Source organism: Cantharellus anzutake (genome assembly GCF_015039405.1).
Source record: "Cantharellus anzutake strain C23 chromosome Unknown EI90scaffold_2, whole genome shotgun sequence".
Lineage (NCBI taxonomy): Eukaryota > Fungi > Basidiomycota > Agaricomycetes > Cantharellales > Hydnaceae > Cantharellus > Cantharellus anzutake.
The window spans coordinates 785131-812375 of NW_024066952.1; the positions used below are offsets into that span (position 1 = coordinate 785131).

Sequence of the window (27245 nt, forward strand, 5' to 3'; positions counted from 1 at the left end):
AGGCGATTGCACCGGTGGCCGCTGTTGGGCAGGTCAGGGGGTTAGCCGATACTTAATCAAGACGCCGACCGCGGCTCCGAAGTGCGCGACAGGCCGAGACAACCACGGCCTCATCAGAATTGGACCTCAGTTCAGTTGCAGCAGCATAATCACGAGAAAAGTCCAGCGTTCCGAAGAAAAATCCGAATTGTTTTCCCTCCAGTCCGACTCAGAACATAGGCAGGTTACCGGCTTCTATTAGTATAGACTCAGAACAACTTTTGCAATGGAGGCTCTTCCAAGAAGCGCCGATGACGCAGCGGAAGAACCTCCGGGGTCAACGCAGGCGAGCATGTTAACTGATAATTTGTAAGCAAGGGCTCGGCGTGAGGTTTAAACTGCATGATCTTGTTTTGTTATTTCTTATTTATTCCGGACGTACAATATCGACTAATTAATGTCCAAACCAATACACCGGGATTATTGCGCACATATCCCGAGACGATTTGCGAAGAGCTGTCTACCTTCATTCCCATGCGATCTTACGCTGGTGCTTACATCTGTAGTTTCGGGGAACACAAAACCTGGCTTCTGGGCTAAGTGGTTAGATCGAGAGAATACAGCGTATTGCGGCCGACCCGATTAAGTTCACGAGCAGACAATATCCACGGTTGTGTTTTCCAACCTGACGGAGTATTGTGCATGTGTGGGCCCCCTTGTCGGGTGTCGGCTGCACTCTGTGCCAAAATGTAGGATAGCCGGAACAGGATATCATGGTTATTCAAACAGTACAATGGATGCATCTACGTTTGATAATTCGCTGACTTTGGTAGTTGCGTATGTTGTTTCCAGCTGTGTTTGATATCCACAAATGAGCCCAAGCCTGGCTCAGCACATCCATCGCCACCTGCCAAGGGAAGCTGAGCGCTCCCTCCTTTTAGACAGATGAGATTTCCACAACTATGATTATAAGGCATAGCATAATGAAAATAGGATTCACTGGTGAAATTCCGGAGTGAAAATTCGAGGCACGGCAGCTAGCACTGGGAGTTACGACTACAACCCAAGGTATTCACAGTCAGAGCGAACTAATTTCCGGCCCCATTACCTAACCCTAAGCTACTACATCAGGACATTTCTGTATATAGAACGAGGTGGGGTTTCGCGCCTTTCTGGATAGCGTTGCTCCCACCTGATAGCAAGAGGGATCGGCAGGCATCAACCATGTGAACACTTTGAAACCCTAGCGGTCTGATTCGTCGGCGTATGTCGGAGCAACATTGGCGCAGTGTGAGGCTGACATTGCTCCAATTCTGGAACAGCATACGTCCCAGCAGGCTGTCTGAGAATGAAGCGACTAGACGAGCGATAAGCTGTTTCTGAGTTGCGGAAGCTCGTGCTTCTCCTGTGGCCATATGTCGATAAGTTCTTCCATTGCATGAGTCTCAGTATTAGCAAACGCCAATACCATCAACAATGGATCGATCCCCTAGTCCATACTCACCGCTTGATACTGCGACGCAGAAGGGCAAAAGTCATTCGAAAACCTCAGAATATCGGTTACGGGGTTAGTGCAAATATTCTGTCGAAAGAAAGCCTCATGCACAAACCATGGAAGTGTTGAAACAAGTCCAAACTTGGTCCCTCATAATCCGGACCGACGCGACGGCAATTCCGCCCTTAGCGTGACAGACACACAGCCCCATCACTTTTCTTCTATAAATAGCTTAGATGTAAATCCCACTGCAGCGGGTCTAACTACAAGGAAGATGTGCCGTAGTTCTTAGTCTAGGACTAGACGCGTCGCAATACGCTTGATAGTCGAAATATTAATGAAACCGTGAGTGTGCCCAGCTCCAGCCAGACGTCTATCGTGGGGCTCCAGCTGGCCTGAGTGTACGCCCATTCGACTCCTTTTTCTTTCCATTCCTTCAATGGCTTGCCATGTAGCATCGATTGGACCCGGTCCAAGACTAAGGTACATCCGCACCACTCTTTCACATTTTTCGTTCGAAGCAATGTCGTAGGGCCAGTCAGTTGCCCATCTGTTTCAAGGGCTTGGACATGACAAAGAGACTCGAACAATTGTTGCAGCTAAGGCTCGACTAACGGTCCTTGATCTGCCCAAGGCGAAACCAATATAAAGGGACTGGGAGAAAGCAAAGCTACCAAGAACCAGCTTCATTAGGGTAGAAGGGAACATGAGGGAATAGAAACCAAGAGGTGGAAGTATGAGGGGACAGCGGTGGGGATATGTCAACAATATCAGCATGTAGTTTGACCTAGATCACTGGTCACTCGATGAAGGTCAGCCACGGCAAGGCAGATTACCAGCTTTTAAGAGGCCACGGCGGAAGAACGAAGCTACTGAGCACGAGAAAGGCATGTAGTGGAGCGGCGCCCAACATGGCGCTCGGATCAAAAACCTGCGGCCTTTCTCCAGCATAACGATCCTCGTAGGGCTTGGGAGGCCGGTATTTTTAAACGAGCATCCGTTGACAGGACCAAGGACCAATTATCGACAGTACGATGTCGCTAACGTGTTATAGATAACATCGTCGCGCTCTATATGTTGAGTATGTATTGAAAAGGTCCAAGGCAAGACAATGGGTCGTTGATAATATCATAAAGTGCTCCCAGGCGCTCCCAAGTGCTCTAGGTGCTCGGGAGCACACAGGAGCACAGAAAAAAATGAACCTGTCGGGTTCGTGGCAAAGTGAGACACTCAGAAAGACATGCTAATTAACTGCTCTCAAGGGACTCCGTCCACGAACAACACCGTGAATGTGGGCAAAGGGGTAGCAGCCTCTATTAGTATGCAAAGGGGCTCTCAGAATAGAGGCTATGTAGCACTAGCTGGCGACGCGAGGCCGACGTCAGGTTGGCAGAATGGCGGTAGGAAAATAGGTCGCCGAAGGCGGTTGTCAATATACACGTGATTTTCTTCGCCGTGGGAATAAGATATCAATTTTAGGAGCACCCGTCATTGAAGGAGGCTCCGAGGCGGACTTTTGCTAATTCTCGCACAGAGAAACCTTCAAGGATCCATAGGACATCCTCTTGCGTGTTTAATCCCCCTTCCCCCGCCTTCCCATGGCCTGTTTATCCCGAGGTTTGCTGTTCTTCCTTTGTCTTGGCCTACATGCTCGTCCTGAAATACTTCTCGTTAACCAGCAGGCTTCCTCTCCACCTCCAGGAGTATTTGGTCGAGGCGAAAGGTTTTTATTCCCGCTGCTCTGCGCTGTACTCCAGCCACTGGGATCCCGATAGTTCGACGTACCCTAGCATCTTCAAGCTTGCCTCCGTCTCCATCATTTCAGCTTTCGCCATGGAGAAGGTTCCTCCAGACACTTGGACGCGTTACCCTTGTCACTATTCTCACAAGCGGCGGCGTTTTTCTCTATATTACACATAAAGACCGGACACCCGGCCCTCAGGAACCATTTGACCCTTCCAAAAAAACAATTGTAATATTGGGGAGTGGATGGGGAGCAACTAGCCTTCTTAAGTCCCTGGACAATGAGGATTATAACGTCGTGCGTTCTCCGTGCCTTTGCGTTGCTATATCTTCGACTCTTGCCTTCTTCAGGTGGTCATTAGCCCACGGAATTGTGAGTCGGGAGTTATTTCAGTGTTTAGGCCTAGTTGATGCTTTCCATTCTCTGAATAGACTTTCTATTCACACCTCTCTTGCCTTCGGTTGCCATCGGTACCCTTGATCCACGATCGATAATTCAGTCCACGCGTTATATCACGCGTCACAAGAAGCGCATTGTTCATGTGTATGAAGCAGAAGCCACAGAAGTTGATGTGCGGGATTTCTTACGGCTACGGAAAGTTGATTTTTGCTCATTTCCTACCCTACAGCCTGTCAGCAAGACAGTGACGTACCAGGGTTTGTCATCCTTGGTCCCATCTTCGGCCGCTGATGATGTCGATCTTACTCCTGTGCTTCAGATACATCTCCCGTCAAGGGACAACAAGATTCCGGTACAATTAAATACGACTATTTAGTCTACGCAGTTGGCGCCGAAACTCAAACCTTCAACATCCCTGGAGTCAAGGAGCATTCTTGTTTCATGAAGGAGCTAAAGGATGCTGAAAAGGTTAGTCATGCCTGAAGGCTACAAGGCATCGCTGACAACATTGGGTAGATGAGAACAATGGTTATGGATTGTAGGCATTGGCAAATATTTACCTTTATCGCAATCGAACTCGTGACATATTTAGGCATCGAATCTGCTGCTGTAGAAGCCGGGAACCCGGATTCACAAGACGACATCAATCGGCTTTTGCATATGGGTAGGTGCAGGAATGTTCTCCCGACAGCTTGCTCATCTCCCATCAGTGGTAGTTGGTGGGGGTCCGACTGGTGTTGAGCTAGTGAGTTCGTTCTTTTGTCTACGACTCTTTTTGCTGTAACCATCTCGGTTAGAGTGGAGAGCTCCACGACTTCATTGTCGAAGATCTGAAGCAGTGGTATCCGGGTTGGTCTGTTTGACGTGTATGCCCAAAGCTTCCTAATCTGGGCTGCAAACCCGCAGAACTGGCAGACAGAGTGCGAGTGACTCTGATTGAAGCGCTTCCCAATGTTCTTCCGATGTTCTCGAAGGCATGTGTTCAGTCACGAGATGGGTTCAAATCTGAGTTTTCTACACAGCAACTGATTCAATATACTGAATCAACATTCAAAGAGAACAAGATTGACGTCCTGACCCGCACAATGGTGAAAGAGATCAACGAGAAGTCTGTCATTGTGCAGAACGACAAGGGGGAGCTGGTGGAAATTCCATTTGGTGTTCTTGTTTGGGCAGCTGTGCGTTCATGGCATCTCTCCTAACCGATCGTCATATTGACTGTCTTGGAGGGTAACGTTGGCAGAGCCCTCACCCGTGATTTGATGGCCAAGATCGGCGCTACACAATCAAACAAGCGAGGTCTCGAGGTTGATGATTTTTTGCGTATAAAAGGTGCTGAGGACATATTTGCCATGTAAGTACATTTACTCTGACGTGTCAGTGTGCTCATCCAGTTACTCGCAGTGGAGATGTCAGTATGCACACCGGATGATCGCGTGAAAGGCTAATGTTCTTTGTGTACAGTGCACAGCGACGAGCTATGCACCAACTGCTCAGGTAGCAACTCAGCAAGGCGTTTGGCTCGCTCGTCATCTTGGCCAAATCACTAAGAAGGAGAGACTAGAAGCCAGACTGAGGGAACTGCGGTCATCCCCGGGGTCGACGCCTGAAGCCATCGAAACCACTGTCAAGCACATCAATAAACAGTCCAAATTCCGCCCATTCCATTACTCGCACCAAGGATCCTTAGCGTGGGTCATACTCGAGCGTGATTCGCTTTGGTGCTGATCCGCTTCTTAGTTACATCGGGTCTGATAAGGCCATCGCCGATCTTCCCTTCCTAAATGGCAATCTTGCCAGCGGTGGTGTTGCAACATTCCTGTTTTGGAGGTGCGTATAGGTATGGGCTGATGGATGTTGCGATTAAGTCCGTACTGCAGGAGCGCATACGTCTCGAATTTGTTCTCCCTTCGTAATCGAGTGCTCGTCATCAATGACTGGCTTAAGGTTAAACTCTTCGGACGGTAGGTTGTATGGCAAGGGACCTGTATTATGACTAACCTCCTTTTTTATAGCGACGTCTCTCGGGACTGATGAAGTCCAAGCTACACGTATTTATGCCATAGAACTTTGGAATTTCCTCAGCTTATTGATCGATGTTGCATGTTTTCATTTTTGATTTGTTGACTCAGACAATGGCCCAGTAATGTGCTCGAAAGAATAGACACTACACTTGATGGATTTGAAACAGTGGTCGTGGTAACGTAGACAACCTTTTATTATATTCCACTCCCGAAAACTTTGAAGGTGACCTCGAATAGCTCAGTTGGTAGAGCGTCAGACTGTAATTGGAAGCCTCTTATATCTGAATGTCACCTGTTCGACCCAGGTTTCGAGGATGCTCTTTTGTTGGCGCTGTCCCACTCTCCCCCCTAGCAGGTGCATCGCGTCTTTTTCCATCTGGACACACTCGAATCGGTGGGGATCCCGCGCACAGCAGAAAGTAATGTGTGGCGAGGAATGAATAATGCTTTATATATACAACTCTGTTCATCCCTACCTGATCGGATAACTGCGTCATATACTCAAATTTGAACTGATAGCAGGTCTCACGCATCCTTGCTACCGAGCTGCAAGAAACATATGTATTGCACAACGAATGGCAGGAGTATGATGAACGATATTGCCACTGACGATGATCCTGCGGCGATACTATTAGAATATTAGCGATTTACGCTAGCGTGTTACGCTCAGTCAACCTTTGTTGAACTGAGGCAGACGAGAGAGAAAAATTCTTATCTGCTTTTATAAACAGTCGCCTCAATGGCGAACTGACTTTGGTAGCAGGAATACCAAGAAAGGAAATATAGCGCCGCAAGCTCAACATCACATTGTGAGTTGGCCACAGCGCACTATAACTCCCAAGAAGATCAAGATCATTACACGGTAGAAGAATTTGGTTGTTCATGGTGGGATTTGTGATTTCCAACTGCCTAATTTCTGTCCAGCATGTGACATTCACCTATGATTCAGAAGTTGGCGTCAGATATCCGCGATTATCGCCAGCACCGTCGCGTCATCTTTTTGTGCAATATCGTCTCCAAGCTCATTGTCACTTCAGTGGTGCTTTTTTCATCGTTTTCGACCTCATTCGATTCCTCACATAACCTCATCGTCGCTGGCGATTCTCTGGTCGCTCGATGGAGCCGTTCAATGCTCCGTTGGGATGCATTCCATTTCGCTCATATTGCTCAGAATGGTTATGTGTTCGAATATGAATATGCTTTCTTTCCGGGAGTCCCGCTGGTCATGAGGGCGGTAACAGAAATTGCGCGCATTGCGGGTTTGGTTTCTTGGACTAAGCAACCAAGTGTAGAGCAACTATTATATTCTGGTGCTCTTAGCACGCTATTTATCGACTCCTCACCTGTTTTGTACGAGTGCGTAACGTCAATTTTCGCTGGTGTGATTAGTTTAACGCAAGCTGGTAGATTGACGCTGGCGGTGACGAAGTCGACACAGTTCGCGCTTCTCTGCAGCTTGCTGCTGTCGTTGCCAACGTCGCCAGCAACGCTCCTTTTTGGGACGTACGCCGAACCCTTCTTCTCTTACTTTGCGTTGCGAGGGATGCTGCATGCTGAACGCCAACAGTTTGGTTCGGCAGCAATCTATTTCGCTCTCGCCACCACATTCCGGGCGAACGGAGTGTTGCTCGTGGGCTACCTCATGTGGGGAATGGTGGTAGTGCCGTTACTTCGATTCCAAAGAGTAAGTGATTTTCGTGATTAATTTGTCCCGGAAGGGAAGACGATATCCAGACCCCTCAGGTAACAACTGCGACGGCTGCAACAGCGTTATTATACGTCACTGTCTCCATTTCTCCGTTCTTTCTGCACCAAATACTGGCGTTCCAATCTTTCTGCCACACACCTTCCGTTGGGTTATTGCCCGAATGGTGCGTATCGACTATTCCCTTAATCTACCCGTATGTGCAAAGCAAGTATTGGAATGTCGGTTTTCTGAAATATTGGAGAGTGGCGCAAGTCCCAAACTTCATTATGGGTGGACCTGTCCTCACCTTATTGCTCTGGACATCCGCTTATCACTTCAAAATGGGCGTTTTGGACGTCGCACGGGTTGCGTCCAGTCACAGAGCCGAACACAAGCCATGTCTTCGGAGCCCCCTAGACGTTCAACGTATTCGTGTCATTCCTTATGCTTTGCATGGCCTCATCTTTGGCTTGATCCTTTTATTTGCCTCACACACTCAAATTGTGTTGCGACTTGCGTCCTCACTGCCAATAGTATATTGGGCAACAGCAGACCTGCTCATCCATAGAAAGAGGCTGGCTCGTTCCTATATTGCATGGAATATTGTGTGGTACGCAGTGTCCTGCGTATTATGGGGCGTTTTCTTGCCCCCAGCTTAGGATGTTGCCTGGTTCACCCCATTCTTGCACGGACAATTTATTCGCACGATATTCCCTGCACCCCTTTGACGTGAAAGTGGTCTCCAATTAATATTGTAGGTATTAACGTTAACCCATCATATGCATCTGCAGGCCCTCACTAGTCTCGGTGCCAGACTCTCTGGTGGGCTGCGCGTGACCATAGGGGCATTGAATTGATGTGTTGTGTTGTGAACACCGCTTAAATCCGCGACCAGAAGGCCTGGGACCGAGGCTAGGCCCTCACTTGAGCGGGTTATTCTTGTACAGTTTCCCTCAACACCCCACTACGTTTACCAAGAGTTCGTCAGACAATATCGTCTTCATATTTGTGCCATGTTTACGTATTTCTACGACTCATTGCACTGTGGGAAGTAAAGGGCCGTAAAAAACCATTTTTGGTCTGGTTTTTGACCATTTACCATTGTTTTCGTGATATTTTTTTCATTGTAAATTACAATATACGTTTCACGATGCTAAATACCAGACTCTTCCCTGCGTAAATTACCACTCAATTCATGGTATTCGAGCTGCGATGTATTGTACAAAGGTCAGAGGTATGGACGGCCGGAGTTCGGTTAGTCATCGTCGTCGATTGACCTTGCGAGCTCGCAACTGCGATCGATGATGGCCCAACGATGGGAATGCGTACGTACCATAGGGAAATCGGCCACATACTGAAGAGACCGAAGCAAGAGCGATAATTTGAGTGTAGTAAAAGAGGTCGGTGCCAAGGCAGCATCCATGTAAGCACCGCTATCTGAGACAAGGTCAACGAGGTGACGCATGTTCTCACAAGCGACGTTTTGTGACGTGCTCGGGGATTTGAGTCCACAGCTACTTCAGCTCAATAGTGAGAGCCATGAAATTCAAACACTCCTACCCAGACGAAGGATAAGTTCCTAAATTCAATTCGTCGTTTTTGGGCCCACATTGTGGAAACTTTGTCACCTCCCCCGACAATGCGTGATTTCCCTAGCGAGGCATAACCAAGAGCTCGATTATATGTTGGTACGGCTTGTTGTAGACATTAGTAAACTAGATCGCGACGTTGCGATGGGTGGAATTGTCAGGAATGTTTCTTGTCGCGAGGAGCCCCAAGTATGGAAGCTGGCACTTAAAGATGTAAGGGTAGGTGGGCAGAGACTGTGGCGCTTAGACTGAAATCGGACTAAGTTGTTCTCGGCAGTTTCCATTCCACTCAGTGCCTTATCCTCTCCACCATACCATACACGTTCTGCAACCTGCTCATTCCCTCCCAATTTGACTATCCTTTCGCTATGCAACTAGCTACTCTTCTCAGAAGTGGCAAGTACTTATGAATATGGACACTCGGCATGCTGCCTCACTGACAGCGATGCCATGAATGGCTTCCATCTGGACGTGTTTCAACGCGTCTTTACGCGTCTTTAACTCATTGGTGAATGAGAAATAGCATTTATTTATTTTAGAAAATCGTCAAGCCTCTCACAGCAAACAGGAATCTATGTTACCCAAGGGTCACACCTGTGGTAGAAAAGCCCGTGCATCTGCTTAGGGCGTAGTTTGGCCCCATGTGCGCTCATTAGTTTATCTCCCAACTACCTCTTCCCCCACTGCTGGCTTGCTAAATTTCCCCCTGTGCTAGTAACCAAAAAACGCGACTGGAATTCGAAAGCAATGATAATGATCAAGGCCCGATGACAACCACCTCTACTAGTACCGCGAAAAAAGAACCCCCGTGGCTGTCACTATGATGGCCCCACAACAGAAGAAAGTCTGAATCGATTAACCTGGCCCACTCAGAAGGAAAGACCGCCTCGCGAAGCTGTGCGCAAGGGTTGAAGTTCACTTATGGTATCTTCTACCGTCTTATTCACAGCCCGAGACTTCCTCCACTTTCATTAGGTTATGCTCTGTCAAATCAACCTCATCAAAATCGAATCGATGCTCGACTTTTATGCTACCCGTCTCTTGCTCGCACTCAACTCCGTACTTTTCTTGTGAGCCCAAGGCTTCAATCCTGCGTTATGCTTTCCGGATCGGCTCTTCTTCGTCACTCCTCGAATTGACCTTTCTGTCTTTTGTTCACCTCAACTCGGTTCATTCCCTCACTTGCAATGACTGCTATCCACCGCAACGTAACCTAGAGTCTCCGCTGTATATCGCCATAAATGTAGTTGTAAATGACGATAAATAACCACGTTTTTCACCAAATTAACAATATTGTAAATGATGAAATCCGACTGGTAAATTACAAAATGCACCCTTGTAAATTGACCGTTTACAATCGTTATCGTGGTGGAGAATCATTAAAAAACAGGTCATCTACCTCCTTTAACGTGGTAAAGGAATCCTGGTAAAATGCAATGGACCACATTGTAAAACACAGTTTTAATCATGTTAAAAATGAGTGTATTATACAATGGTTAAGATGATCTTTTACGCATCACTAATTCCCTCTGTGATTGGCTGGCGTTGCCTTCTGCTTGCCTCTTTTGGGTGGAGGTCGGTGGCAGTGCGGTGAATGCATGTGGCAATCAACCACAAACAACGCTAAGGTCATCTGGCTAAGTGCATGTTATGGATGAGGATCCTCGCCGAACGCGTATCTCTTTGGGACTACCTAGTTTTCCCGAGAAGGGAAACGCGTCTGCGCCGCGGAAGCGGGCGGTGAGTATCGCTGGGACACGCGTCATTAGCCCTCGAAGTCTGGCACGGCGAAGTATGGTGAGTTTGTTTTTCGCCACCGATTTCCGAGAAATCTTTGAGACGAAGCAAATGAAAGGCCCCGCGGAAGTCTATTTTGAAGCAGCACGTGTCTCTCCCAGCGGTTGACGATGAGACGCAAACTTTCGAACTACCTCTGTCCGATGCTCCTAGTACACTGAGAAGCAGTCGACAAAGCGAAGGGGGACGCCGTGTTAGCTTCGCTGCGAATGCCCAAGTAAGATTATTCGATAAACTTCAAGGCTCGCCGAGTCCTGCGAAGATCTCGACTCCCAATCGTGCATCATTCAGAAGCGACGGGGACCCAAACATCTCTCCTCTGAAGCGACGAGGAATGTCCCTCCCACGCAGACGGTCTAGTCTTTTGTCCCAAGGCACTCCCGACCACAACTTAGATACTGAGGAAGGGTCAACTTCAGCAGTGTCACGGCTTTCAGTCCAACCTGATGATGAAAATTCAGACATGGATATCGACGAAGACGGTGAACATGGTGACGGGGGACGATTCTCTCCCAAAGTTCATGGTCCTGCCTTTCCCAACATGCCAGTGGTCGGTGATGAGGTCCCTGCTCCGCTCAGCCTTCCGGCAGTTGGACCTCTGCTCATCGAACCTGCGAGTCCTGGGGGTGGAATAAACAGTCCACGTGTCTCAAACACGTCTGACATGTCTATTGCGATAATGCCCAGTGACTTGTCTCCAGAAACACAGAAGATCTTGCTCGACGCTGACCACTCAGATATGTCTATCGCGCTCACCGCTAAGGGCGGTCCGAGTCGCAGGGAATCCATCGTTTCTGATATGGACGTCACCAATATGGATGGTCTGGTTCCTACAGTTGAGGAGCACCCTGCCCACGAGTTTGTAGTTCCTTTGGGTCGCAGTATTCCACGCACAGACAGAGATGGGAATGTTGTCTCCCCCACACCTGCTGAGAAAGCAAAGGCGGCGGCGCTGGCGTCACTCCAGCAGCTTTCCGCGGCAAGCGGAGATTCGCCCAGTGAAGATGGAGACGAAGACGAAGGTCCAGTGGTTCCCATCAGAGCAACTTCTGACATGTCTATTGAAGACGCCACCAGGAGGCTTAGAGCTGCTTCCCAAGACTTTGAGCTTAGTGCAGACGATCAGACTGGCTCCACGTCTTCAAATGACATGTCCCTCGTGACAGGAGAACCAACGGTAAATATTACGACAATGCCACGGTCGTCTTCTCTCCATGGGCAGACAAAGGATGATGCTCCAGACAATCCGGCTGTGGATAAGCCATCTATGATCCCAGTACCCTCTGCAAAATTTCCCACTCCTTCATCCTCCAAAATTATATCTACAATATCTCCCGTGAAGCCTCGATCAGCCTTTAGGGCAGCATTTACGCCTCCATTTATCTCACCTCGCAAACGTGCATTGTCAGCACCTTCCCCTTCCCCATCTCCAGCGAAAAGGCGTGGGTTGATCCCTCCTGTGGGAGCGCCCCCTAAACGAGAAAGAGCACAGTCTGTCAATCCTTTCCAGTCATCCCCGCTGAAAGTGTCCCAATTCACCCGCAATCGCGCACCCTTGAAAAAGGGTTTATCATTTACGGCTTCCTTGAGTCGCAACCCATTCTTGGAAGAGGCTCCACATACGATTTCGGGAAATTCGTCTTCGGCAACTACTACCAGTGTTGTCGACCAGAACAATGTACATCAGACGGTGCCAGGGTCTTTACAGCAATCTGACCTCCCAACCCCGGGCAACATTGCACACAGAGCGGACTCCCCGAAACATACCTCATCAACGTCGAAGCTGCAATCTCCTGTGTCTCCCTACACAACTACCGAGGAGGCTATGACCCGTATTGGTGACGAACAGCTTTCCCAGTCAGTTAAGGACCATTCAGGCGCGTCCCTTGTGGAACAAACAAATAACACTCCTGTCGACAAAGTAAATAAGGCTATAGTTTTTAAATGTTTCTGTGCTAACGGAGTATCTTTTCTGCAGCCAATTAAGCCTTCTGCACCTCCAATAGGAGTTAGAAAGTCCTTTACCCCGTTCCCACCTATAAACCGTTCGCGCCGTCTGAGCACTGTGCTTAAAGGGCGGCTCTCGAACGTTATTGAAGCTCCCCTCCCAGAACCGACTGCGTCGAAGGTGCGTGGGAGTGAGTTTCTTCCGTTTTAGGAGTCTGACCATTGCCCCGCAGGCCCCCGAAGTCTCAACACATTCCATTCCCGCTCCTTCGGAAGATATGACTTCTATAGTGCAGTCAGACGATGGAACCGTGCCAGCCACTGGAATTGATAGTAAAGGACTGCCTGGAGTGGAAGCACGTCGTCGCCGCTCTGAACTTCGCCGCAGCATTGCAGCGCGATTAAGCCTGTCAAAAGCCCCAGAAACATCTGAATCCCCTGCTTTGAAGGCAAAGGCAATCACGAGGACTCCAACCACAGCGAACATGCTCGCAGAAGCTGCAAACTCTCCCCTCCATATTCCATCCATGAAGCCCCGTTCCACATTCGGTAGGGCTAGCTTTGTTCCTGCTCCAAGGCCATCTCTTGTGCCTCAATTACAGTCCCAAAAGGCTGAATCGCGTGTAAGTGGCCCGGTCGTTGTCGTGATTCTTTATCAAGCGATTCTCACATGAAGTTGCGGGTTAGCCCACTCCCGCCACTATGTCTTTGGCGGATTTCGTTCGGGACACAGGAAATGAATTCAAAGACATCACCGTTGATCCGCCAGTTCCCCGTCTCGACGTTTCCCAATATCCCGAGGGGAGTGAAGGTGTGGCTAGTCACTGTTTATGCAACTCCATTTTTAACGGTGTCAACAGGGTATTCGTTGGCTGACACGATACAAGCCATGACTATACATTATCCCCAGATAGATTTCTACGAAGACGTGAGTTCGTCCTTGCCCTATGTGGTTCCGCATATACCATGCCTTTCCATAGTCAATATCCGAGATGAAGAGACAGATTGAAATTCTCGAAGACTCCTGCCAACAAATGTATATGCACGCGGAACGACACACTCCAGAAGTGATCCTGGATTGGTTGGAAGCTGACGATGATACCCGCGAGATGATAAAAACGGCACTCAAGATCCGACGAACAAATGCGAGTCTCAAGGCAGACGAAGCATGGATATCGTGGAAGGCACAAAATACTCAGCAAATGTTGGATTCTGCCAAAGTTCATCTGGAAGATTTGGAACAGGTAAGATATCAGATGTCCTGCATTCTTTGGTTGGGCTAAACTCAAACCGCAGCTCAGAGTGAAGCTTGATGAGATCGACAATCAGCTTCCAACCACTATCACTGCACTTCAATTGGAATATGATCAGTTACAAGCTGAATTGGAGCAGGAGCAGGCTATGATCAAAGAGTTGGAGGAATGCGACCCTCAGCTGCTCGAAGATGTCAACCAAGAGCTACATTTGCAAAAGTATGGTACATTTGCCTGGAGCTGTAACCCTTCTCATTCCCTACTTAGCATAGAGCTGGAAGAAGTTCAGGCATCTGTTCGCCAATCCACAGCACAGCTAGAGGTCTTGTTGGCGAAGGAGCGTGAAGTACAAGCGGAAGTTAACGGGGCCAGGGAGGCAATCGAACACGCTAATGCAAGGGCTGATCAGATACGTGGGGACACTCGCGAGGAAGCTGCCAGGTTAAAAGGTAAGTGAGGTTTCCAATCTATCCAAATGATTGGATGTTGATTTATGCGTGGAGGTGTATTCACGATGCTGCAAGATCTGCATGGTTGGCACCTCATGAAGGTGCAAACAGACTTGCTACTGTTCCAATATGATGCGCAGGCAGCCCGGTTCCTCGTCCAGCTTCAATGTCGTGGCCTACAAGTTCATGAAGTTGACATCTCGCTGTTACCCAACGGGCCCTGCCAGACCGAGGATACCATTATCAATGAACTGATGCTAGACCGAGGCAAGACTCAGATAGCCCAGACCAACCTACCAAAGAATCCTGAACAGGTCCGCTCACGCTTTGTTACTTAAGGGGTTTATGGTACACTCATTGTGCCCTATTCGTCAGGTTCTGATAGAGTTGAATCTTATGTGGGGCTGCATGTCACGGTTCAGGCACCAACTACAGACTCTTAAGATGTGGCCACTCCGAGTGGAAATTCTCGACGACAAGGGTTTGCGAGCAACGGCCAAGGTGATGCTCCCCGGCGTGAAGGGACGAGCCGATGTTATCTTCACCTTCAGCCGTGACGTTATCTCAAGTTGGCCGGCGAGAATATCGGGGGTATCCTACGAAGTCTGTCTCCAATATGGAAAAATTGGGTAAGTACTCGTCCCCACAACAATGCATGTCACTCAATTTGTCTCAGTTTGGACGAAGCTAGAAACATCATTGCTGATGCTATGAGCCGAGCCACTCCTACGCAATGTCACAATGTTCTCGCTCGTGCTTGCGCCGAACTGCGGAATGCATACGCGTAACTGTAAGCTTATTGAACTATTTATTTGCCTCCCATTGCGGTTAGGGTCGTGAGAGATGTACGTGATGTAATGTACACCGGAATGCGCAAAAGGTCCTACATAACAAAAGGTCGTGAACATTACACATGCAAATAAATTATAAGATCAAAAAACGAAGGTGCAATTGAGAGCAAACATGTATGATTATACCGTTGGCATCTTGGCATCCAGTGCCAACACCAGCACCTGTAATGTTGACCGTTCGGCGGCAAGGGAGGCATGCTCAATTTTTGCAAACTCCGCTACATAATTCCAAGTTTCCTTCGTGCTATCTGTATAGCTTTGTGCTAACTCGCTCGCCAGCTTACGCATACTAAGCCTGCAAGCCGACTCACGGGAGCGGGTGACCGAGTATGCAGTGGCAATCTCAGCTTCCAAGTTAGCAACCTGAGCTTCCTGGGCCTTTGAAGCTGTTTCGTGGGCGGCAACCTTTACACGTAGCTCAATGATCTCCTGTTCAGTAAACAGGCGCACTGAATGAGGCATCGCCGCGAAAACCGGGGATGGTGAAGGCATTTCTGAGGGAATTGTAGATGCTGGGAAGAGGAGCTGGGAAATAGAGCCTGTTGCACCGCTCTTTTGGCTGTGAGTATAGAAAGAACGGTCTAATGGTGAAGGAGGAACGGACGCAGTCTGCGCATCCGCGTCATCGAGATTGAAGGACAATTCAGATGATCCCGGTGTTGTCAGAAGTAGCGACGATCGATGAACGTCGGGAGTAAACGGTGCCGGGACCTCGGACAACATGGTGTCCATGTCACCTTCTGAGAACTCGCGAGAACGTTCTGCAATGGCGTCGAATGACAGTATCGATGGACGGCTAGTTGGCGAGTTGACGGGCGCTGTGCTAGGTCTCCCACGTCGTGTCGCCCGCGAAGTTGTGCGTAATGGTCCAGGAGGCTGATAAGGCCGACTGGGAGGGAGGAAAATCGTCGGAAGAGAAACTGAATTGGACAAAGGACTGATGCTGGGATTATGATGGTCTGGTGTGAAATTTTCAAGAGAAGGTCCGTCAAAATCTGCCGTGTCATCACTTGGAAGGGTCATGTCAGCAAAAGAAAAATTCATTAGTCGATTTCGTGGAATAGAGAAGGTTTGTTCAAATCTTGGTGGAACTTTGGACGTGGATGGGGTCTTGGGTTGATGAGCTGGAGAACGTGGATGTGAAGTGCGTACGGCTGTGCGACGTGGCGAAGCTGCAACATTATTGGACTGCCGCGAGTTGCTGCGTGAATCTACGACTCTGATGTCACTTTTTCGCTTCTTGAAGGTGCCCCTAAACCCATCTGAAGGATCTCCTTCAGTCGCTGTCCGCCTCGAAGCTGCACCTTTCATAGAGATTCCTTGGGCCCTCTCCCAAGTAGGATAGGATACCATTGCACCAGAGCTACTTGGACGGGGAAGACCGCTTCGTCGCTTAGCAGTGGTCGAATTTGAGTCAGAAACCGAGCTCTTGGAGTTTTTGACCACAATTGAATTAGTATTTGATGGCTCATTCGCTTTCCCACTGTCGTGAGCCCCCCCCTCCGCCGTTGGTGGATTTCCTATCACACACTTGGGGAGAGGACTGAGCGGTCTCTTTATCAGGCTCCGGACTGAAGCAGTGGGAGACGGCTGCCGATGCTCATTCTGATTATCCTTGATAGCCGACTTGATGCTCCCAGCCACCCGAATGGGCAAACCCGTCACAGATTTCTGATCACCATCATCTTCTACAGAACGAGTCTTCTTTGGGGAAGCCAAAGACACGGCTAGCTTCGGCCTTAAATTTTCACGAGGCTCACCGAGTTGAGGCATTGATGCAAAGACCGACGAACGAGGCCTGGTTTTCGGTTGTGGTAGAGCCGAGACTGATGCCACCTTGATAGAAGAAGCTCGGGTTAAACCAGGTACAGATTCAGTAGGAGATGACAAATCTCTGTCTTCGGCCGTCGCAATTGGGAGAGGATGGGGAGAAAGCGAGGGGGTCGCAACTACGCTAGGAGTAGCAGATGTTGAATGAGGGGCTCTAGTGATCAATTTTGTTGGGGGCGAGGCCAATACAGGCCCATTTCTGGGCTTGACTTCAATTGACCTTGATGAACGGCGAGAACCTTCTGGTCCGAAAGCAGATGCGACAGAGGCCGATGAGACGTGGCCTACTCGTCGAAAAGAAGCCCCAGGGCTAGATGGTGCCTTTGATGTAGTCGGTAAAGATGTCCCTTCCCTAGGAACATCCTCACGGGTCAGGACTGGGGTGCCTCTGCCGGTGCCTTTTGATGATGGGCGACTAATAGGATTTCTATCCCGCTTTGGCGGCGTGACTTTAGTGCTGCTAATGGAGCCAGAACGCCTAGCCGGACTGGACGGAGTGGGTTGATTTGGAGGGGACGACTCCACAGCAGTTGACGAATCATAAGCGTCACTTGAGGATTCAAAAACTTTCGCCAAGGCGCGCGCGGACGGCTTTGGAGGAGTATGATTCGATTTTCGATTGTTTACAACATCTGCCAAAGCTTTCCCAACCATCGAAAGGGACCGTCGACCCCCAGTCCCTAGTGCAGGTGTGAGGGCTTTAGGGGGCGCCTTCTGAGGGGTCTTCCTTCCATCTTGAGTTTTCTTCTGAAATATAGGCATCCCCGATCCTAAAATGCTACTCGACTACTGAGGGGGGTGTAAGCTGTTTTCCGCGTAAGGTCGGTCGTGGCCTATGATTGCTTTCTCACAACAACAGCACTAGTTAAGCCAAAAGGACACATACTAAGTTTACACACGGTATCCCCAACCCTCGTCCTAGGTATTGAACTTAATCTTATTCCCAATGCACGCGCAAGACGCGCGAAAAGTGCCCGGAGAGACGTGTCCTAATGGAGTCCCAAAGACTTGTCGACCCTTGTTGTGGCCTGTTTTCGTGACACCACGGACAAACAATGCAGTCCCCACATGTCTGCTGCAGTAAAAACTTCTCACGCCCTGAACACGCGTTCCGCTGGACAAAGGCTTTTCTCATTGCGATCCTTAAAAAAAATTCACTCATGAAAATTTCGTGGCGTGCTCATGTATGGCGCATCGCGTAGTGAGCTTAGTCTCATCTATGACGGTGGTGTTTCTCCTACGACCATCAAAGTCCCCAATTCGATTGCATGCAAGGAACCTCGCTGTTACTCCATTGCATTAGCCCAACCATCGAGCAGACTGCCGTATCAGCTGTGTCGAAACGAATGGCTGCCGGACGAAGACCTGGACGAATTAAATTAGGCACATGCCTCTACCGCAAGGCGGAAAGCAGCTCTTTTGTTTGTAAACACGAGGCGGTTGCTATGGCTGGATTACCTTGCAATTGAAAATCATCCACACTTACCCAGCTGCTATCACCTGAGATAGACAGTGCGTATTACACATCTCTGCATATAACCCTCTGGATCTTGGTGTCTCCTAGTCCTCTCAGATTACTACTTCTTAACGAAGCCAGCCCCTCATCCCGCACCAACGAAATGGCGGACACGATCCCTCCCGTTATCACGGAAGCTGAGACAAATGACGCCGCTAGCGTCTTTCTCGCCGAACAAACGTTCTCAGTTCCGCAAACACCAGGCGGTGCACTGTCGCGGGCCTCGTCTTATGCTGGTCCTGAGTTTGGACCTCTCCAGGAGCTTGTCACTACGATGAAAGGGACGCTTGACCACCTCGGAGGCGTCTTCGATACTCTTGGAGAGCAGTAAGCTTCCCTCAGGCCGTCCCAATGATTTTGGAATTCTAAGGAACACCCAACTCCTCTAGGACAGCTCGCGTGGCTAGCTTGGCGCCCGCACTACATACCGCGCATCAAATCCACCAGCTTCGCAAACAATTGGTGGTTCAAGATCGCCGCCAGGTAGGATTTCAGCCCTATTGCTCTGACAGTTGGTAACAACTTCGGTTATAGGAGGAACGTATACAGGAACTTAAGCTGCTCCTGCGGGATGTGTTGAAAGAACAAATTGCTACCCATCTTCGGGTCCATGTTACCCGCATGATCAAGGAGCAGGTTAGTCGCTGGACAACCTATCCGCACATGCAAACTAAAATCTCTCAAGATTCAGTCGAGGGTCAAGGATCAGGTTTCGAAACAGGTAAATCCCGATGATTTTGTTTGTGAGGAGCGGTATTGCTAATATCTGGGAAACACAGTTGCAACTGCAGTTCCCCGAGGAGATGCGCATCCAAGGTAGGGATTCGCCTTGTTGCGGGTATCAAACTTAATGAGTTGCACTGCAGTTGCCCAGCATCGGCCGCAGCTTGCAGGCGTAAAGCGCAATCTCCACGACACGTAAGCTAAGCTACTAGTAGCTAAGGCCCTCATGTTAACCACCTTCTCCAGTAACGCACGCCGTCACAACGCACACTTCAAGTCGCACCAACTCTTCGAGCCCCTGCAACCCTTGCACACGGCTAATGGGAAACCTAGTCCCGACTTTCCTAAGGACCTCGCTACTATGTTCTCGGTGGATGGTTAGTCTATCCCTCCTCCAATCAGTCAATGATCTTGACATCTCTCCCTTTCAAGCTGCAACTGCAAAGAAGCTGTGCAAGGATTATGAACTACCATTAGGTACAGGATAAACTTGAATTTGGTGCCGTCTCCACTCATCATCGCAATTCTTAGCTCCTGGGGGTGCTGCAGACGAGCGGGAACAAAATCTAAACAAGTTCATGGCATACTGCGGAGTAAGGATATTTGGACATCGAGGCCCAACCGTCTACTCACTATCTTTTAGATGCAATTCCACATGCTACCCCCACCGCCAAGAATACAATTCAATGGCTTAGCCGTGAGTCCTTGTTCCCTAAGCCTAAGCCTTAGACATCGACTAATATCACGCCTTCTAGTTCGGCGCCTGATTCACCTGTCTTGCTATTCATGTCCTCCCCCCTTCCGCATTTCTTGTGATCGCCCTGTTACCTCACGGCATCATTGAACAAAAGCACGTAGCTGAGCTTGAAATCCGCTTTGTGTTCAACGAGCTCCATAGCTAGAATATACTTATGTTCATCTACACGACCTACATACAACGCTGGGAAAGCCAGGCTAGTTCCCTTGATATCGAACGTTCGTCTTGACAGTGCCCCATCTGTTTGTTGCTCCATTTCGGTTTGAAATATTGTCGGATTGATGTATAAGTACTAAACCCGCACGATATCTTCTGCCATGAGAACGCCCTCCGAGAATGCTTTGTTTCCATACCAAATCGCTGCATAGCCACAAATGCGAATTGAGGTAACTTGGCTTCGTTCTGGAAGTTTTCTATTCCAATAGAGGTGAACTCGCCTGGAAAGCTTTGACTTTACTTCGTACCCCCGCCTCCCAATGTCCTCTCCAAGTCCTACGACATCCTCGGAGAATCCTGCCCAGCAGTCTCGCCCCGTGCCTGTATCATGGCTCATACTTAAGCTCATGTCAGCGTTACCTGCTCTCTGTCAATGGGCGCAAGTACCAGTGACAGATCTCAGCTCGATCGACCAATGGAAGGCGTGCGGCGGAAGCTGGTAGGTTTTCTTTAGCTCCATAGCTCTTTCCCTGCCCTTAACCAATAAGCATTGACATTTCTCGTCGTTCTAGTTTATTGCTTAATGGGCTCGCCCAAAGGGGTGGTACCAAGAAAGAGGTGTACAATGTTGTGGCGATTTGGCTCCGCAATATCGCCACGCGACACCAGGAAGATGTTCAGATAATCACAGTGCTCGTCCAAAAGTGGTTGTATACATATGGCCGGTGGCCGATCACGATCGCGCTCTTCGTCACATCCGCGCCTTCAGCTTCAAAGCCTCTCCTTCCTTCTGGACAGCAGCCAGAGGGGGATGATGTCCCGAACGGATTAAGAGGGGACGTGTATAAAGCTGCGATGGACTTCAAACAATTTTTGGCCGACGATGCAAGTGATCACACTACATTACCTATGGTGCCTGTGTTTTGGGAGGTTCGTCCCCCAGTTTCTGTCACTATATCCCATCCTCGGACTATTTTCTATATAGGATGTGTTTGCCTTGCGGATGTCTTTGACTAGGGTAAGCCGCGCCGCTGGATCGTCATTTCCGCCGCCGAAATCTCAAGAGACGCCCCCTAGATCCTCACAACCAGGCCCCCCATTTCCCCTAATCTCCTCGATGCAGTAAGTGCACTATCTTTGACATAAGCATATTGCTGTTGCTGAGGACTTCTCAAGGCCTCATCCGCGCTTGAAACCCCTGCTCGACCCGATCCGCACCATTCTGATCCGAGCGTTGAACAAGTGAGTTGTCGCTGTCTTTTTACTTCTGCTACCATGTATACTGAGGACTAAGTGACCCAGACTTCAGAGGTCAGTCAAAATACTCTGTCCAATCACCGCACTGTATTTCCCGATGACGAACGACGTATAATCCATAGGCACTGAAGGGATTACAGCTTGATTCGTCGAAGGAGCCTGTGTCATCTCCCGCGAGCTCGCGCTCGGCAACGCCGAAAGGAAATGACGTTTCCAGCGGGAACGAAGCGAGCTCCGAAGAAGATTCTTCCCCTGAAGGAGCGACGAAATAAAAGCACTAGTTCACATTCCGGTTTGGTGGGGTATGCTAATTGCTTACAGTCCGTTTGCTAATGGAGTAATTATCCCTAGATTATTGTTTGTTTGAAAATTCACGAATGCGGGAGGGCCCACGCGGGACACCAAGCTTGTTGGATTGTAGACTCCCACTTGATCGGAGTCCTCTTGATTATATGATTGTTTTGTTATTATATCAATGTCACGCGGTCCCTTCAATGCTTGGCCGAAACAGCTCGCACTCATAAGCCATTACCATCCATGTCCGTGCCAAAACTGATCCCGGGAAATGTTGTCGCCCAGCATAATTCGAGAGAGAGCTGCTGGATCATCGTCCACGGTCGGTGTGATGCAATATTCGTTATTTGTGCATCCTAAGACTTTGCAATTACCGAAGGCAACGTGTACGACGTGACCGAATTTCTTGACGAGCATCCAGGCAAGGGATTCCCTAGATTTCGTCGATGAACGCGTAGTGGTGAACTTCATCTCTGGCTGGGTTCGATAGGTGGTAGTAAAATCATCCTGAAATACGCTGGTAAGGACGCAACGTAAGAAGCTGTTCGGGCTGCTGTCATCGCTGGGCCAGTTCCTGACTTTTCCATATGGTAGAGAGGAATACGAGCCGATACACCCTCCGGACGCTATCACAACCCACCTCCCTAACGAGAAGCAGTACGTCTCGTTTGGACCAATCATGCCATTGGTGCTCGGTGCTTGAACTGACCAACGTGAACGTCATTGCTTTTCCGGACCGCTAGCCTCGGCCCAGTGGATTCTTCATCAGTTATTAAAGTAGTGAAGGAGGTCACTCGGGAAGAGAAGGACCGGCTAGCACTATTCGAAACTCGGCCACCGATCTCAGAATGCTTGAGCCTACATGATTTCGAGGTAACTGACGCCCTGCCGAGGCTACTCAATTCCCGGTGGTTCCGAACTTTAGTCACTGACCCTTTCATGTTAGACTGTGGCTAGGCAGGTCATGCCCGCAAAGGCGTGGGCATACTATAGCTCGGCAGCCGACGATGAGATCACAAGCCGCGAAAACCACCTCGCTTATCACCGTATCTGGTTTAGACCTCGAATATTGAGGAACGTTTCTGTGGTAGATTACAGCACCGCTATCTTGGGACATAAATCAACCATGCCAATATACATCGTAAGCTGGGGAGCTAATACCATGCACCCAATCTAACTCACACCGCGAAGACTGCCACTGCTCTTGGAAAACTTGGCCATCCTGATGGCGAACTCAACCTCACGAGAGCGGCCGCCAAGAAAGGCGTCATCCAAATGGTCGGTCCTTTACATTCTGTACTATCAGGACCGGTTTGCTCATTCATTCCTTGTGCTCTCGTCAGATCCCTACATTAGCAAGCTGCTCCTTCGACGAAATTGTCGATGCTGCGGAACCTGGACAAGTTCAATTCTTCCAACTCTATGTGAACAAGGATCGGTCAAAAACGGAAAAGATTGTAAGACATGCTGAGAAGCGGGGCATCAAGGGGTTATTCATTACTGTTGACGCTCCACAACTTGGACGGCGAGAGAAAGATATGAGGATGAGCTTTGATGACGCAGGTGCTCAAGTGCAGAGTGAAGAGGGTCAGAGTATTGATCGGAGCCAAGGGGCAGCCAAGGCAATAACTGTGAGTGCAGCGGCCCCGCTTTGCAGCCCTGGATGCAGTGCCTAACTCATTGTGCCCAATCCAGTCATTCATTGACCCTTCTCTCAATTGGGACGATATCAAGTGGTTTCAAAGCATCACACGAAGTGGGTAAGCTGACCATTTGAAACCAACAATTGTTTTTTTTTTTTTTTTTTCAGTGCCGATTATTCTCAAAGGAGTCCAGACTTGGGAGGCAAGTAAGAGCGTCACCTCATGTATATTATGGTACCAACTTTTCCCCTTCGCCTCCGCAGGATGCAGTGCTCGCCGTGGAGTCTGGTGTGCAAGGCATCGTTCTTTCCAACCATGGAGGTCGTCAACTTGAAGTGTGTGTCCCTCCGAAATATGGACAAATTCCGCTGAACGTTTGGCTTGTCATTAGTTTGCCCGGTCGGGAGTCGAAGTCCTCGAGGAGGTTGTTTCTGCCCTTCGGGAACGTAACATGTTCCCTAATCCCCGCTTTTCAATTTTTGTGGACGGCGGTGTGAGACGGGCTTCCGATGCACTGAAGGCCATCGCAATGGGTGCTACTGCAGGTGGGAAATGAAGTGAACCACCAAGGACTCTCACGAATGGCTGTTGTTTCTCCCAGTTGGTATTGGCCGGCCCTTCTTGTATGCCTACAGTGCTTACGGGCAAGCGGGTGTGTCCTTCATATTTAAATCAAAAAGCCGTCCTTTCCTGATATTTCATGATTGCCCAGGCGTAGAAAAAGCGCTTCAAATCCTTGCGGTGAGTTTTTTGTTGTCCACGGTCACATCCCCCCGTCCTTATTGAATGTCACAAGGATGAGTTTGAAATGAATCTGCGGCTTTTGGGAGCTAGGAATCTCTCCGAAGTGGTGCCGGCGGTGGTAGACACAAGCAGTCTAAGGAATCATGCTACGAGCGTTCCAGAAGATCACATGTATGGAAGAAATTGTGAGCATATACCTTGACCTGTTTCTCTTTCCATGCTCACGATCCAATGCCCAGATGTCAGCATGACAGGACCTAACTTCCGGTCACTCAGTGGGCGTGGACAAAAATCGAAACTCTGATCTTTTTGTCGACTATATGTATATTAATCCTGTGGCTGTATGTGCTCATCATCGCAGCACCAGATAGTATCAACATAGATCACGCAAACCAGAGTTGCTACTTGATTGACAGGATTGAATAACATGGGAAGGGTATGGATGTTTTTACCATTGTAACAGATCAAAGAACAAATAGAACACGAATAGTTCAGAAATACAACTTAGGGATAAAAAGTTCGTAATGGCTATAATTCGTTCGTTGAATCATTCGAAGGATCTTACGACTTTTCATCGCCAGTTTCATTTGATTCGAATGGTTTAAAGGTCGTCTTGAGAGGGCTAGACACTCGTGCTGCAAACTCATGAACAACACTATTCACGATGGAAAAAGTAGAGACTTACGTGCAAAGGCTTGACTCCTGCACCGCGCACGTTCCAGAGGAGGCATATTCGACTGGGAAGATGCTGCATGAGGGTGGGATTTAGCTAAAAGTAGCGCAACAGACATTGACTGGTACCTTGAACGATGACGGGTGATGACGAAGAGGCCACTATTGTCACATCTCCGTCCGACAAAGCAGAACGAGAAGGAAAGAAATCAACCTCCATGGTTGAGACGAGCGGTCTGGGAGGGGATGGAGGAATCAACCCAGCGCCAAGAGCACTCTCGATAACCATCTTCGGCTGCATGGACTTTCGTCTCTGAGAACCGGTTAGAACTATCATTCCACAACTACACACGAGAAGACGTACTCTTTCCATCACTACTGGCCCCGGTTCATCTACAAGGAAACGCGATTCATCCGCTCGCTCACGCCTTTCCACACACTCAACAACCCAACCGATACCGACCAAGAATGGTTTCGGTTCGTCATAGAGCTTGTGCTTCCCTAGCGTAGTCGGTGATCCAGATTTGAAAACGACGTGCGTGATGCTGGGCGTCAATCGAGTGAGAATCTAAGGCCGAGATGGAAAACAATGAAATAACGATACAAATGCAAAAGATATAGATAAAATCCAAAAAGCTTTTAAGTGGAAGGGACCAAAATTCATGACATAGCATCACTCACTCGTGCACCTAAGCCTTTCAGCATGTTAATAAACAGCTGCCCTGCATCTGATCCATCATCAGTCCGCACGTCAACGTATATAACGCAATCCTTTAAGGTTTTTAATCGTGTTTTGGCTCCATTCGAGGCAATAACACTTGGTTGCAATGTCGACATTGAGGTCTCGGCCTCGGATTCGGGTTGGACAAGTGGAGTCGCCTGGTCAACAAGAGACCTCGAAGCCATTGATGCCCATCGGTTGCGCTGGTCACTGAATGCGAGCGGGGCAGTGGAGGAGGTCAGAGGGGGGATCTGTTCAGCTTGGAGTCCCATCTTTGCTGCTACTAGAGGTAGGGTTGGCATGACCGATTTTTGGGCACTAGAAGTATTGGGAACACCACTGAAGGGCATTGTATTCACAGTCGATGCGGTTGACTTGTCGCCTGATTCGCTACCAGCGAAGGTCATTCTTGCGCGATGTCGTGGTATCTTGAGCTTTTCCAGCGCGGATTCAAGATTGGACAATGAGGTTTGGGTCGAAGAGTGAAGGGATGTCCGACGGTTAGTAGAGACTTGATCGTTAAATCCCATTGAGGTGTTCGGACGTGGGGGGCGGGTGGTGGGTGCAGGAAGAATCGATGAAACCGACCGTTTCGTCGGAGGCCGGTACACGGGCGCAAAATTGAGTTTAGTTTGACGACCTGGACCTGAATTCCACGCGGGTCGAGATGTTGTCGCTTTACCGGATGATCCGGCTACTCTCCTGTCACCAGCAACCACACGAGCACTGGCCAGTAGAGGCTTTAACGTGGGCCCTTTGAGTTTGAAAGTACCAGCAGCAGCCGCGAGAGTGGTCCGTCGAGGGATCATGGACGATCCTGGAATAGGCACTTTCGGCAGGGTCATCTTAGAGCCATCATCGAGCTTTGTTCTCTTCGATGGACTCTCAAGTACCTCTGTAACATCATCGTCATTCATCATGCTCATATTTCTATCTCGATAAGTAGAAATGTTCTTGGTACTTGTTTCCGGTGCTCTGCCTTCGGCCGATAGAGTGGCCCGGGAAAACAGCTGGGGTGCAGGGAGGGGTTTCTTTGAAACGTCATCAGAAGCCACATTACCCCCGACATTAACATTGCTCCTCACCGTAGGTGGGGCAGGTTTAGGCGTGCTGGATACTGAAGGACGCGAGAGACGCTCATATAGAAATGGCTTAGATGGTGATTTGCATTTGTGATGGGATGTGGGTGGGTTGAACAGGTCAATGGTCATCACCGATGTGCTGATGGCTGGACTGGGGAACGCGGAAGAAACTGTTGACACAGGTTTGACTGATGACAGCATGTTTAATATGGGTATATCCTTATTGGGCGCAGGAGTAATTGTTGGTCGCGTTGTTGGTGTGGTGGATGCACTGTGGGCACATGTTGCAGGATCGGACACTGATGGTGTTGGTTTAATGATGGCAGGGCCCAGCGGACTTGGTGTAGAGTCCGCACTATGTGCTTTACGCGGAGACGCGCTGCCTAATCTAGACTTCTTGAAGATGGGGTCTGTGTCATTCTCTTCATTGAAGGAGGATGAGCGAGCGCGCTTCTTGATTGACACTGAAGATTCCGTTTTCTCCACTTCCATACAATCAGACGAGAATGGATTGTGGGTTCGATGCGATTTTGTCGGAGAGTTAGTTAAGGAGTCCTGCAAGGGCCGTCGCGACGCGTTTCGGGCAGCCACTTGAGAGCGTGTCCTGATAATAAAACGCGACTTCAGCACCGAGTT

At 49.1% G+C, this 27245-nt stretch overlaps 8 protein-coding genes and 1 non-coding gene across 9 annotated transcripts; 7 read left to right on the forward strand and 2 right to left on the reverse strand.

Annotated features, from left to right (window-relative positions):
* The first annotated feature begins 2935 nt into the window (after positions 1–2935).
* On the forward strand, positions 2936–6063 carry EI90DRAFT_3030383 (putative NADH dehydrogenase). The gene is made up of 18 exons (XM_039058211.1): positions 2936–3091; positions 3154–3515; positions 3569–3590; positions 3650–3789; positions 3847–3874; positions 3937–4085; positions 4134–4155; positions 4210–4281; positions 4328–4362; positions 4415–4466; positions 4524–4591; positions 4640–4795; positions 4847–4971; positions 5022–5028; positions 5082–5308; positions 5358–5447; positions 5498–5581; positions 5633–6063. Exons 1-18 carry the CDS (start codon positions 3073–3075, stop codon positions 5649–5651), a joined length of 1677 nt encoding a protein of 558 aa, XP_038923279.1. The 5' UTR covers positions 2936–3072; the 3' UTR covers positions 5652–6063.
* On the forward strand, positions 5869–5956 carry EI90DRAFT_t22. Its single transcript has one exon. It is a non-coding gene; the product is annotated as a tRNA-Tyr (tRNA).
* Positions 6064–6197: 134 nt separating the features above from the next.
* Positions 6198–8471, forward strand: EI90DRAFT_3030386 (GPI mannosyltransferase 2). Its single transcript, XM_039058212.1, has 4 exons — positions 6198–6526; positions 6591–6997; positions 7049–7325; positions 7376–8471. The coding sequence occupies exons 1-4, from the start codon at positions 6524–6526 to the stop codon at positions 7985–7987; spliced, it is 1299 nt and encodes a 432-aa protein (XP_038923280.1). The 5' UTR covers positions 6198–6523; the 3' UTR covers positions 7988–8471.
* Positions 8472–10528: 2057 nt separating this feature from the next.
* On the forward strand, positions 10529–14798 carry EI90DRAFT_3030389 (Spc7 kinetochore protein-domain-containing protein). Its single transcript, XM_039058213.1, has 10 exons — positions 10529–10714; positions 10773–12635; positions 12693–12842; positions 12895–13284; positions 13349–13472; positions 13522–13589; positions 13642–13905; positions 13958–14133; positions 14182–14363; positions 14418–14798. The coding sequence occupies exons 1-10, from the start codon at positions 10568–10570 to the stop codon at positions 14699–14701; spliced, it is 3648 nt and encodes a 1215-aa protein (XP_038923281.1). The 5' UTR covers positions 10529–10567; the 3' UTR covers positions 14702–14798.
* A 290-nt stretch (positions 14799–15088) lies between these two features.
* On the reverse strand, positions 15089–18081 carry EI90DRAFT_3284932 (uncharacterized protein). Its single transcript, XM_039066945.1, has 2 exons — positions 17931–18081; positions 15089–17877 (listed from the first exon to the last, which is right to left on the reverse strand). Exon 2 carries the CDS (start codon positions 17804–17806, stop codon positions 15335–15337), a length of 2472 nt encoding a protein of 823 aa, XP_038923282.1. The 5' UTR covers positions 17807–17877; positions 17931–18081; the 3' UTR covers positions 15089–15334.
* A 582-nt stretch (positions 18082–18663) lies between these two features.
* Positions 18664–20406, forward strand: EI90DRAFT_3191144 (uncharacterized protein; the record flags this gene model as incomplete). Its single annotated transcript, XM_039066391.1, has 11 exons — positions 18664–18887; positions 18950–19043; positions 19095–19196; positions 19246–19281; positions 19340–19376; positions 19427–19478; positions 19530–19660; positions 19716–19760; positions 19815–19876; positions 19927–19980; positions 20039–20406. The coding sequence occupies 11 exons, from the start codon at positions 18664–18666 to the stop codon at positions 20048–20050; spliced, it is 849 nt and encodes a 282-aa protein (XP_038923283.1). The 3' UTR covers positions 20051–20406.
* On the forward strand, positions 20407–21880 carry EI90DRAFT_794469 (uncharacterized protein). Its single transcript, XM_039068058.1, has 8 exons — positions 20407–20695; positions 20769–21126; positions 21182–21214; positions 21274–21318; positions 21373–21438; positions 21499–21507; positions 21576–21750; positions 21805–21880. Exons 1-7 carry the CDS (start codon positions 20517–20519, stop codon positions 21723–21725), a joined length of 840 nt encoding a protein of 279 aa, XP_038923284.1. The 5' UTR covers positions 20407–20516; the 3' UTR covers positions 21726–21750; positions 21805–21880.
* Positions 21881–21972: 92 nt separating this feature from the next.
* Positions 21973–24654, forward strand: EI90DRAFT_3284935 (FMN-dependent dehydrogenase-domain-containing protein). Its single transcript, XM_039066946.1, has 15 exons — positions 21973–22069; positions 22127–22168; positions 22238–22280; positions 22342–22404; positions 22491–22620; positions 22694–22888; positions 22939–23025; positions 23091–23378; positions 23443–23503; positions 23558–23592; positions 23654–23725; positions 23782–23935; positions 23992–24131; positions 24187–24319; positions 24374–24654. The coding sequence occupies exons 1-15, from the start codon at positions 21991–21993 to the stop codon at positions 24436–24438; spliced, it is 1587 nt and encodes a 528-aa protein (XP_038923285.1). The 5' UTR covers positions 21973–21990; the 3' UTR covers positions 24439–24654.
* Positions 24655–24903: 249 nt separating this feature from the next.
* Positions 24904–25643, reverse strand: EI90DRAFT_2902879 (uncharacterized protein; the record flags this gene model as incomplete). The annotated part of the gene is made up of 2 exons (XM_039054116.1): positions 24904–25374; positions 25488–25643. 2 exons carry the CDS (start codon positions 25641–25643, stop codon positions 24904–24906), a joined length of 627 nt encoding a protein of 208 aa, XP_038923286.1.
* Between the last annotated feature and the right edge of the window lie 1602 nt (positions 25644–27245).

Excerpts from the sequence above, each read along its gene's own strand:
- EI90DRAFT_3030383 (XM_039058211.1), top strand. Across the intron at positions 4,592-4,639 it reads TTCTTCCGATGTTCTCGAAG|CAACTGATTCAATATACTGA; the intron begins GCATGTGTTCAG and ends TTTTCTACACAG. Across the intron at positions 5,448-5,497 it reads GCAACATTCCTGTTTTGGAG|GAGCGCATACGTCTCGAATT; the intron begins GTGCGTATAGGT and ends TCCGTACTGCAG.
- EI90DRAFT_3284935 (XM_039066946.1), top strand. The coding sequence starts at position 21,991 with ATGTCCGTGCCAAAACTGATCCCGGGAAATGTTGTCGCCCAGCATAAT. Across the intron at positions 23,379-23,442 it reads GGGCAGCCAAGGCAATAACT|TCATTCATTGACCCTTCTCT; the intron begins GTGAGTGCAGCG and ends TGCCCAATCCAG. Across the intron at positions 23,726-23,781 it reads ATGGAGGTCGTCAACTTGAA|TTTGCCCGGTCGGGAGTCGA; the intron begins GTGTGTGTCCCT and ends GCTTGTCATTAG.
- EI90DRAFT_3030386 (XM_039058212.1), top strand. Across the intron at positions 6,998-7,048 it reads TCCTCACCTGTTTTGTACGA|ATTGACGCTGGCGGTGACGA; the intron begins GTGCGTAACGTC and ends GCAAGCTGGTAG. Across the intron at positions 7,326-7,375 it reads CGTTACTTCGATTCCAAAGA|ACCCCTCAGGTAACAACTGC; the intron begins GTAAGTGATTTT and ends GACGATATCCAG.
- EI90DRAFT_3030389 (XM_039058213.1), top strand. The coding sequence starts at position 10,568 with ATGGATGAGGATCCTCGCCGAACGCGTATCTCTTTGGGACTACCTAGT. Across the intron at positions 13,590-13,641 it reads AGATAGATTTCTACGAAGAC|TCAATATCCGAGATGAAGAG; the intron begins GTGAGTTCGTCC and ends GCCTTTCCATAG. Across the intron at positions 14,364-14,417 it reads GGAAGCTGCCAGGTTAAAAG|GTGTATTCACGATGCTGCAA; the intron begins GTAAGTGAGGTT and ends TTATGCGTGGAG.
- EI90DRAFT_794469 (XM_039068058.1), top strand. The coding sequence starts at position 20,517 with ATGTCCTCTCCAAGTCCTACGACATCCTCGGAGAATCCTGCCCAGCAG. Across the intron at positions 20,696-20,768 it reads AAGGCGTGCGGCGGAAGCTG|TTTATTGCTTAATGGGCTCG; the intron begins GTAGGTTTTCTT and ends TCGTCGTTCTAG. Across the intron at positions 21,319-21,372 it reads CCCCTAATCTCCTCGATGCA|GCCTCATCCGCGCTTGAAAC; the intron begins GTAAGTGCACTA and ends GGACTTCTCAAG.
- EI90DRAFT_3284932 (XM_039066945.1), bottom strand. The coding sequence starts at position 17,806 with ATGCCTATATTTCAGAAGAAAACTCAAGATGGAAGGAAGACCCCTCAG.